Raw genomic sequence first — 11,046 nt, forward strand, 5'->3', positions numbered from 1 at the left:
AACAGTGTCTTTCCAGGCCTACTTAGGATTCAAGATCTAAAGGCAGATGTGAGGGTTCTTTAAAAAGGCCAAGAATTTGCTTCCTCTTGTAGAAACTTTCTCAAGGTTTTTAGACCCTCATATTGATAGACTTACAGATATAGATCTACAGGCTTGGACTATCAGTCCCTCTGCTGAGTACTCACTGAGTAGGGTAGATGGGCATATCCGGTATTTTCCCATCTCTCACTGTCTTCTCTGACTCTTTGCCCCCAGCCTTCACAGAATATATTTACTTAATGTTACAGACTATTTTTACTTAGGGTTTTTACTCAACTCCTAACTTATGCTTAACATTTTTAGTTAATGCTCTTCTCTGTCATCATCTTAGTCATTTTATAATGAGGAACTAATAATCTATACACATACAAACTACTTCCTAGTTTATATTTTATAAAAAAGATTTTCACACACAGCAATCCAAACTCAAGTAATATTTGTATGGGACCCTTGAACTGGAGTGAGTTCCTGGAGATTCTCTGCATTTTTATTCCCTCTACAGGTAATGGTTTAACTTCATCAGCTGCAATGCTACAACATTAGGCTATAGACAAGAATTTTGGATTACATTTTAAGCCTACCTCATGGTACATGGAGTGGATGGGGTTAGGGCAGACAGAGAAGCACATCATTTCGGTTTTTTTCTTGTCAGTAAAATGTTAATTCTTAACTGACCTCATTTCTCTGGTAAAAGCAAAAACCATGAACTAGTTCAGTGTATAATACCTACATAGGCTCTCTTGCTCCTTCATATGATCAGTTAAAATGATTCATTTTGCATAACTGTGAGAAATAGTCTTTTTGCTTTTTCTTCTTATCTTTCCATTTTTCCATCTGGGTGTGGGTCTCTCTCTCTCTCTCTCACACACACACACACACACACACACACATCCCAAGAGACAAAGAGTGGACTCTTCGTTTATAGACAATGAGAGACTTGAAGGAGATTGAGGCCAGTGATTCTGAATTCCAGTGCCATTGTGAGCTGGATGCAGACAAGTGAGGAAACACAGCACCAAATGGCTATTCTGGGACAACTTCTGAGCTGCACAGGCTTGTATTTTGGACCAGTGCGGTGTTGCCTCTGCAGTTGTGCTGGAAGCAGCCTCAGAATTTTCAGGTGAGTTGATAATTTCCGATGCTTTCTCTTCTTCTGACACTGGCACAGGCTCCATCCCTACCCACCACACATTTAGTCATTACTATTATTGGTTATTACATTTTTTTATTTAGGTATTACTTATGACTGTTGTGGAACGAGTACAGAAAACATCTGTAAGTTGATACTTCCTGACATCATCTGATCAGCACCACTGGAGAGGAAGAGGGCTGCACTGAGCCAAAGTATTCTTAGAGAACAGAAAATGGAGCTAAGTTTGGAGTGAAATGTAAGGGCGAATAAAAAAATTGATGCGAGAAGAGGATGGAAGATGAGAGGAGAGTTTCCTCTTATTATAGACCCAACAGATTCATTTGTGGAAAAAAAAAAACACGCTTTTCCCAAGCATTACTGGCTGTTCTGGGGACATAGGGGTCTTGCGTTTATTTGCAAGGAGAAGGTGTACGGTGTCAGAGAAGCGCGAAAGCAAGAAAAGGAAGTCAAGAATAAATCCTTGGCGATATGCAAATCCAGTGATCAGAGGTGGAGCCTGGTCCAGCGCAAGTTACGTATGCAAATTAAGGGTTCTGGGGAAATGCCTCTGCAGGGGCCAGGTTCACATGCAAGAATGTTGAATGGAGGAGCCTTGCCTTGGGCAAGCTGCGTATCCAAATCCGAAATCCTGGGGTGGGGCCTGGCCCGGCTGCGAGCGGCGTATGCAAATCGGGGACCCCGGGGCGGGGCCTGGCCGGGCGCCCGCTGTTGCTAGGTGACAGCTCGTTTGCCCAGGTTGCTAGGGGCGTCTCCTAGCGTCTCCAAGGGAACGCGACCAAAACTAAACTCGGGGTCCGCGTGGCCCTAATCCCGACTTTGCCAATCATTTCTCGAGCGCCCGTCCCTCCTCCGTCTTCTCCGCGTCAAAGCCCCTGCCCGGTTGGGGTCCTTGCCAACCGCTCTGTCCGCCTCCTCCCCCGCGTCCCGCACCCCGCACCCCCCACGCGCCACCCCCAGTCGCCATTGCGAGTTCACCGGGTCACGACGCCGCAGTCCTGGTCTGGAGCTGCACCCCAGGGAAGACCGTCCTTCTGGGGACTTGGCTGGGCTCTGACTTGCTCAGGGCCGATGGCGGAGTCTTCCGTACCCCAGCCTCACCCCCGACCCCACCGCAGCCAGCCTCTCGCTCGCGGGGCCCCACCCCACCCCGCACTGTCCACCGCTCCTCTCTGTCGTCCGCGACTCCTCCCCACCACCCCCAGCCAGACCCCCGCCGGCCCCCACCCCTCCAAGGAGGGATGTCCCAGCACCAGCACCTCCCGCGCAGAGTGACCGAAGCACGCACACGGGTTTCCTCAAACACTTTATTGATTTTTCCATGACTGTGCCCAAGGCACCAGACAGGCTGGGGCCGCCCCGGGGCTGTGCGCCGGCCTGGCGCCCGACGGGCGGACGCACGGCCGGCTGGGTGGACGGCCGGCCGGCCAACCGAGGCCCGCGGACCCGGGTCACGCCGGGCAGCTACTCCCGGGTCGGGGCCACCTGGGAGATGGTCGTAGCCCCAAAGAAGCCGCTGAGCAGCGCGTTGTTGTGGACCGCCATGTCCACGAGCTCTGGGGTGATGCGCCTCCTGCCGCTGTTGTGGGCCTCATCGCTCGCCAGCTCCAGGACCTTGGCCGTCAGGTACTGGACGACGGCGGCCAGGAAGACCGGGGTGGAGGGGCTCAGGCGCCGGGTGTAGTGGCTCTCCCGCAGGAGGCGCTCCACGTGGCTCACAGAGAACGATAGCTCCGCTCGGGCGGTGCGGGAGCGGGGCCGACTCTGGCCACCAGACGACCCTCGACGACGACGACGACGACGACGACGACGGTTCCCGGGCATGCTGGGCTTGAGCCGCGCCTTCTGCTCGACGGGACTAGCTCTTCTGCGGTGGGATGAGGTTCAGCTCAGTCCGGGTCGCTCAGGTGAGGTGAGGTGAGGTGAGGTGAGGTGAGGTGAGGTGAGGTGGGTCGGCGGGTCCCAAGCTCTCAAGACGGCGGGTACTCGGCCCCTACTCCGTATCCTAGCGACCACGCACCGGCCCCCCCATTGGTCGGGGCGCACGCTCGCTGACACGTCGATCCGGTGACGTCACTGCTTTCCCATTGGCTCCCGGAAATGGCGGGCCTGGGCCTGCAGCGAAAGGGCGCCGCACGAGCCCGCTCGCCCTGCGCCCTGGACCCTCTCTTTGAGGGAACACTCCCTTTCCACCGGATGGGAACGTGGACGGAAAAAGACGACAGACTTGGACGATCCGGTGCCACCAAGTGGACACTCGCGCGGTCAGGCGATCGTCACAACTACCCAGATCCAAAACGTGGGCACCACCCGGGAAAGAAACCCCTGTACCCGTCAGGCAGTCGCTTCCCACTGGCCCCCCCCCCAGCCCCTGGCCGGCCCCCAGCCGGCACCTGCCCCCCAGCAGCCAGGCAACCACTCCTGGGCTCCCTGTCAGAGGTTTGCCTATTCTGGAGACTTCCTACAGATGGAGTCATACGATCAAGAGGTGGCCTCTTGTGTCTGGCTGCTTTCCCTTAGCCATCATGTTTTCGCTATGGGTCATCCACCGGGCAGCACGAATCAGCGCTTCATTCCTTTTCGGGCCAATAAGATTCCGTTGTCTGGAGAGACCACACGTTGTGTATCCATCCGTCCATCAGTTGATAGACGTTTGGGTGATCTCCACCTCGTGGCTGTTGTGAATAGCGCGGCAGTGAGCGTTCCCGTACAGGGTTCTGTGGGAACACCTGTTTGCAGTGCTTTGGGGTAGATATCTGCGAGTAGGATTGCGGGGTCGTGAGGTAATTCTACGTTTAACTTATGGAGGAACCGCCCAAGTGATTTCCACAGCGGCTCTACCACATCGCACTCCCAGCAGCAGCGTATGAAGGTCCCGACTTCTCCACATCCTCGCCAAAACTTGCTATTTTCCGCGTCTGTTGTTTGCTAACAATAGCCATCCTAGTGGGTGTGAAGTGGTAGCTCACGGTGGGTTTGATTCACATTTCCCTAATGGCTAATGATGTTGAGCATCTTTTCGTGTGCCTCTTGGCCATTTGTACTTCTGCCCTTTGGAGAAATGTCGATTCCAGTCCTTTGTCCATTTTTTAACTGGGTTGCCTTTCTTTTTCTTGTTGAGCTGCAACAGTTCTTTATGCGTTCTGGAAAATAGGCCCTTATCAGTTATATGATTTGCAAGTGTTTCTCCCACCCTGTGGGCTGTCCTTTCGCTTTCTAGACAGAGTCCTTTGATGCACAAAAGTTTTTGATTTGGACGGCCTACAATTTCTCTCTCTCTCTCTTTTTGTTTTCTTTTGTGGCTGTGCTTTTGCTGTCATATTTAAGTAACGGTTGCCTCATCCAAGGTCATGGGAATTTACATCTATGTTTTATTCCTAGAGTTTTATAGGTTCATCCCTTGCCTTTAGGTCTGTGATTCATTTTAGAGTTAAGTTTTGTAAATAGTGTGAGATTGGGGTCCAAACTCAAATTCTTTTGTCTGTGGATATCCAGTTGCCCTGCACCATTTGTTGAAGAGATTGTTCATTCCTCCATTGAATAGTCTTTGCACTGTTATTGAAAATCAACTATTTATAGATGTACGGGTTTATTTATGACTCCAAATTCGAAAACATTGACCTATATGTCTATCATTATGCCAGTACCACGCTTTTTAGGATTGCTGGAGCTTTGTAGTAAGTTTTGAAATTGGGAAGTATGAGTCCTCCAATTTTGTTCTTCATTCCGCAGATTGTTTTGCATATTTGCATCCCTTGCATTTCCATATGAATTTTAGGATCAACTTGTCAATTTTTACAAATAAGCCAGGTAGACTCTAACAGGCGTGGCATTGAATATGTATATTGCCTTGGGGATTATAGCCGTCCTAACAATATTAAATGTTCAATCCATTAACACAGGATGCCTTTTTATTCACGTCCTCTTTGATTTCTTTCAGCAATGTTTTCCAGTTTTCGGAGTACAAGTCTTGTATGCCTTTTGTTAAATTTATTCCTCAGTATTTTATTCTTTTTAATGATACTGTAAACGGAATTATTTTTCTTAACCTCATTTTCAGATTGTTCATTGCTAGTGCATAGAAATACAACTGACTGTTGCAGGTTGATCTGGGATCTTGCAACTTTGCTGAGCTCATCTATTGCATATTCAAATAGGTTGTTGTGTTTTTCTAGTGGATTCTTTAATGTTATATATATATATATATACACACATATATATATATATGTCATCTATGAATAGAGGTAGTTTTACTTGTTCCTTCCCAATTTGGATGCCTTTAGTTTATTTTTCCTGCCTAATTGCACTGACTAGAACTTTGAGTACAATGTTGAATAGAAGTATCAAGAGCAGACATCCTGGGCCGGCCCAGTGGCTTAGCTCCGCTACTGGTGCCCCGGGTTTGGATCCCAGGCGCGTACTGAGGCACTGCTTCTCCGGCCATGCTGAGGCTGTGTCCCACATACAGCAACTAGAAGGATCTGCAACTATGACATACAACTATCTACTGGGGCTTTGGGGGGAGAAAAAAAAAAGGAGGAGGATTGGCAACAGATGTTAGCTCAGAGCCGGTCTTCCTCAGCAAAAAGAGGAGGATTGGCATCGATGTTATCTCAGGGCTGATCTTCCTCACAAAAAGCAAACAAACAAAAAACAAAAAAAACAGCCTCTTCTTTTTTCCACAGAACCTTGTTCTTTCCTTATTTTTTCTAAGTATGTTAAACTTATTTTATGCTCTCTGTTAGTTCTATTATCTGAAGTTCTTGGTGGTCTAATCCTGCTCGTCATTGCTAACAATCAAAGAATTTTTTTTCCTTATGTGTTTTATAATTTTGATTGTGAGTTTAGGGATTTCTCAAGCAGAGCTTTATCTGTGGGACTTCTGTGAGGTCTAAAATGAGAATGTGTCTCTCCAGAGAGGTTGTGTGTGTTTACTCCTGCCAGGTGACCTAGGGGTATCGCTGTGGTGGTATATTGTTTTACATTAATTTGTGAGCTTGGGGTTTCCTGGACTAAACAAGAGGCACTAATCCCAACCCTAGACCAGCATGACAATAGCCCTAGAGTTACAAATTATCAGGGGAAGCATTTTATTTTCTTCCACCAGAACCCACGGAGACCAAAGTCCCTTGTCATCTCCCCATGGTGATGGGCAGATTTTTTTTTTCTGGTCCATCCTTTTTTATTTTTTTTATTTTTTTATATTTTAATTTTTTGTTTATTGCAGTAACATTGGTTTATGACATTGTAAAAACTTCAGGTGTACATCATTGTACTTCTATTTAAGCATAGATCACATCATGTTCACCACCAAAATACTAATTACAACCCATCACCACACACATGTGCCAAATTATCCCTTTCACCCTCCTCCCTCCCCCCTTCCCCTCTGGTAACCACCAATCCAATCTCTGTCCCTATGTGTTTGTTTATTGTTGTTATTATCTACTACTTAATGAAGGAAATCATACGGTATTTGACCTTCTCCCTCTGACTTATTTCACTTTGCATTATACCCTCAATGTCCATCCATGTTGTCACAAATGGCTGGATTTCATCATTTCTTATGGCTGAGTAGTATTCCATTGTGTATATATACCACAGCTTCTTTATCCATTCGTCCCTTGAAGGGCACTTAGGTTGCTTCCAAGTCTTGGCCATTGTGAATAACACTGCAATGAACACCGGAGTGCATGTACCTTCACAAATTGGTGTTTTCAAGTTCTTTGGATAAATACCCAACAGTGGAATAGCTGGATCATATGGTAGTTCTATCCTTGATTTTTTGAGGAATCTCCATACTGTTTTCCATAGTGACTGCACCAGTTTGGACTCACACCAGCAGTGTATGAGAGTTCCCTTCTCTCCACATCCTCTCCAACACATGTTGTTTCCTGTCTTGTTAGTTATAGCCATTCTGATGGGCGTGAGGTGATATCTCATTGTAGTTTTGATTTGCATTTCCCTGATAGTTAGTGATTTTGAACATCTTTTCATGTGTCTGTTGGCCATCTGTATATCTTCTTTGGAGAAATGTCTGTTCTCGGCTTTTGCCCATTTTTTAATTGGGTTGGTAGTTTTTTTGTTGTTGAGATGCATGAGTTCTTTATATATTTTGGAGATTAAGCCCTTATCAGATGTATGGTTTGCAAATATCTTCTCCCAATTGTTAGGTTGTCTTTTCGTTTTGTTGATAGTTTCCTTTGCTGTGCAGAAGCTTTTTAGTTTGATGTAGTCCCATTTGTTTATTTTTTTCTATTGTTTCTCTTGCCCAGTCAGACATGGTGTTTGAAAAGATGTTGCTAAGACCGATGTCGAAGAGCGTACTGCCTATGTTTTCTTCTAGAAATTTCACAGTTTCAGGTCTTACATTCAAGTCTTTAATCCATTTGGAGTTAATTTTTGTGTATGGTGTAAGGTAAGGGTCTACTTTCATTTTTTTGCATATGGCTATCCAGTTTTCCTAACACCATTTGTTGAAGAGACTTTCTTTTCCCCATTGTATGTTTTTGGCTCCTTTGTCAAAGATTAGCTGTCCATAGATGTGTGGGTTTATTTCTGGGCTTTCGATTCTATTCCATTGATCTGTGTGTCTGTTTTTGTGCCAGTACCATGCTGTTTTGCTTACTACAGCTTTGTAGTATATTTTGAAATCAGGGAGTGTGATACCTCCAGCTTTGTTCTTTTTTCTCAGGATTCCTTTAGCTATTCGGGGTCTTTTGTTGTTCCATATAAATTTTAGGATTCTTTGTTCTATTTCTGTGAAAAATGTTGTTGGAACTTTGATAGGGATTGCATTGAATCTATAGATGGCTTTAGGAAGTATGGACATCTTAACTATGTTAATTCTTCCAATCCAAGAGCATGGAATATCTTTCCATTTCTTTGTGTCTTCTTCAATTTCTTTCAGAACTGTTTTATAGTTTTCGGTGTACAGATCTTTCACCTCTTTGGTTAAGTTTATTCCTAGGTATTTTATTCTTTTTGTTGCAATTGTAAATGGGATGGTATTCTTAATTTCTCTTTCTGCTACTTCGTTGTTAGTGCACAGAAATGCAACTGATTTTGTATGTTGATTTTGTATCCTGCAACTGTACCATATTCGTTTGTTACTTCTAAAAGTTTTTTGGTGGATTCTTTAGGGTTTTCTATATATAAAATCATGTCATCTGCAAATAGTGACAGTTTCACTTCTTCCTTTCCAATTTGGCTCCCTTTTATTTCTTTCTCTTGCCTGATTGCTCTGGCTAGGACTTGCAGTACTATGTTAAATAGGAGTGGTGACAGTGGGCATCCTTGTCTGGTTCCTGTTCTTAGAGGGATGGCTTTCAGTTTTTCACCATTGAGGATGATATTAGCTGTGGGTTTGTCATATATGGTCTTTATTATGTTGAGGTACTTTCCTTCTATACCCATTTTATTCAGACTTTTTATCATAAATGGATGCTGTATCTTGTCAAATGCTTTCTCTGCATCTATTGAGATGATCATGTGATTTTTATTCTTCATTTTATTAATGTGGTGTATCACGTTGATTGATTTGTGAATGTTGAACCATCCCTGCATCCCTGGAATAAATCCCACTTGATCATGGTGTATAATCTTTTTATCGTATTGTTGTATGCGATTTGCTAGTATTTTGTTGAGGATTTTTGCATCGATGTTCATCAGTTACATTGGCCTGTAATTTTCTCTTTTTGTGTTGTCCTTATCTAGTTTTGGTATCAGGGTAATGTCAGCTTCGTAGAATGAGTTAGGGAGCTTCCCCCCCTCCTCAATTTTTTGGAAGAGTTTGAGAAGGATAGGTATTAAGTCTTCTTTGAATGTTTGGTAGAATTCCCCAGGGAAGACGTCTGGTCCTGGACTTTTATTTTTGGGGAGGTTTGTGATTACTGTTTCGATCTCCTTACTGGTGATTGGTCTATTCAAATTCTCTACTTCTTCTTGATCCAGTTTTGGAAGGTTGTATGATTCTAGGAATTTATCCATTTCTTCCAGATTGTCGAATTGGTTGGCATATAGCTTTTCATAGTATTCTCTTATAATCTTTTCTATTTCCGAGGTGTCTGTTGTAATTTCTCCTCTTTCATTTCTGATTTTACTTATTTGTGCCTTCTCTCTTTTTTTCTTGGTGAGTGAGCTAAAGGTTTGTCAATTTTTTTTTATCTTTTCAAAGAACCAGCTCTTGGTTTTATTAATTTTTTCTATTGTTTTTTTGGTCTCTATTTCATTTATTTCTGCTCTGATTTTTATTATTTCCCTTCTTCTACTGATTTTGGGCTTGGTTTGTTCTTCTTTTTCCAGTTCCTTTAGGTGCATTGTTAGATTGCCTATTTGAGATTTTTCTTATTTGTTGAGATAGGCCTGTATCGCTATAAACTTCCCTCTTAAAACCGCTTTTGCTGTATCCCATAAATTCTGGCATGTCATATTTTCATTTTCATTTGTCTCCAGGTATTTTTTGATTTCTTCTTTGATTTCTTCGTTAACCCAGTCGTTGTTCAGTAGCATTTTGTTTAATCTCCACGTATTTGTGGCTTTTCTGATTTTCTTCCTATAGTTGATTTCTAGTTTCATACCGTTGTGGTCAGAAAAGATGCTTGGTATTATTTCAATCTTCTTAAATTTATGGAGACTTGTTTTGTGGCCTAATATGTGATCAATCCTGGAGAATGTTCCATATGCATTTGAAAAGAACGTGTATTCTTCCGTTTTTGGATGGAATGCTCTGTATATATCTACTAGGTCCATCTGTTCTAGTGTGTCGTTTAAGGCCATTGTTTCCTTATTGATCTTCTGTTTGGATGATCTATCCATTGGTGTAAGTGGAGTGTTAAAGTCCCCAACTATTATTGTGTAACTGTCTATATCTGTTTTTATGTCTGTTAAAAATTGCTTTATATATTTAGGTGCCCCTCCATTGGGTGCGTAGATATTTACAAGTGTTATATCCTCTTGTTGGATTGTTCCCTTGATCATTATGTAATGCCCTTCTTTGTCTCTTTTTACAGTTTTTGTTTTAAAGTCTATGTTTTCTGATATGAGTACTGCTACCCCAGCTTTCTTTTCATTGCCATTTGCGTGGAGTATCTTTTTCCATCCCTTCACTTTCAGTTTGTGAGTGTCTTTAGGTCTGAAGTGTGTCTCCTGTATGCAGCATATATATGGGTCTTGTTTTTTTAATCCAGTCAGCCACCCTATGCCTTTTAATTGGAGCATTTACTCCATTGACGTTTAATGTAGCTATTGATAAGTATGTACTTACTGCCATTTTTTAACTTTTTTTTTTCTCTGTGTTTTAGTAGTCCTTCTCTGTTCCTTTCTTCTTCTATACAGAATTGATGGTCACTTTAGTATGACCTCTGTCTGAAAGCTGTACTCTTAACTCCCCTCCTCCCTCCTTTTATGTTTTTGATATCATATCTAACCTCTTTTTTGTGCATTTGTATCCATTATGTTCTAATCATGGAAATAGATAATTTTTCCTATTTGCGGTCTTCTCTTTTCCCCTTAAATCAGTCCCTTTAACATTTCTTGTAGCACTGGTTTCTTGGTGACAAACTCCTTTAATTTTTGCTTGTCTGGGAAAATTTTGATCTCTCCTTCCATTTTGAATGATAACCTTGCTGGGTAGAGTATTCTTGGCTGTAAGTTTTTTCCTTTCAGCACTTTAAATATATCATGCCACTCTCTTCTAGCCTGTAAGGTTTCTGCTGAGAAGTCAGCTGATAGCCTTATGGGGTTTCCTTTGTCTGTAACTTGACATTCTCTTGCAGCTTTTAGGATTCTCTCTTTATCTGTAATTCTGGACATTTTGATTATGATGTGTGTTGGTGTGGGCCTCTTTGGGTTTATCT

General features: G+C 43.4%; 1 protein-coding gene across 1 annotated transcript; it reads right to left on the reverse strand.

Moving 5' to 3' along the window:
* Positions 1-2,623: 2,623 nt before the first annotated feature.
* Positions 2,624-3,013, reverse strand: LOC131400641 (histone H2A-Bbd type 2/3-like). The gene has a single exon (XM_058535337.1). It carries the CDS (start codon positions 3,011-3,013, stop codon positions 2,654-2,656), a length of 360 nt encoding a protein of 119 aa, XP_058391320.1. The 3' UTR covers positions 2,624-2,653.
* Positions 3,014-11,046: the final 8,033 nt, after the last annotated feature.

The sequence above is a fragment of the Diceros bicornis genome, chromosome X (assembly GCF_020826845.1).
Source record: "Diceros bicornis minor isolate mBicDic1 chromosome X, mDicBic1.mat.cur, whole genome shotgun sequence".
In the NCBI taxonomy this organism is placed as follows: domain Eukaryota; kingdom Metazoa; phylum Chordata; class Mammalia; order Perissodactyla; family Rhinocerotidae; genus Diceros; species Diceros bicornis.

Bases quoted from the DNA above. Each gene is read 5' to 3' on its own strand.
- LOC131400641 (XM_058535337.1), bottom strand. From the start codon at position 3,013: ATGCCCGGGAACCGTCGTCGTCGTCGTCGTCGTCGTCGTCGAGGGTCG.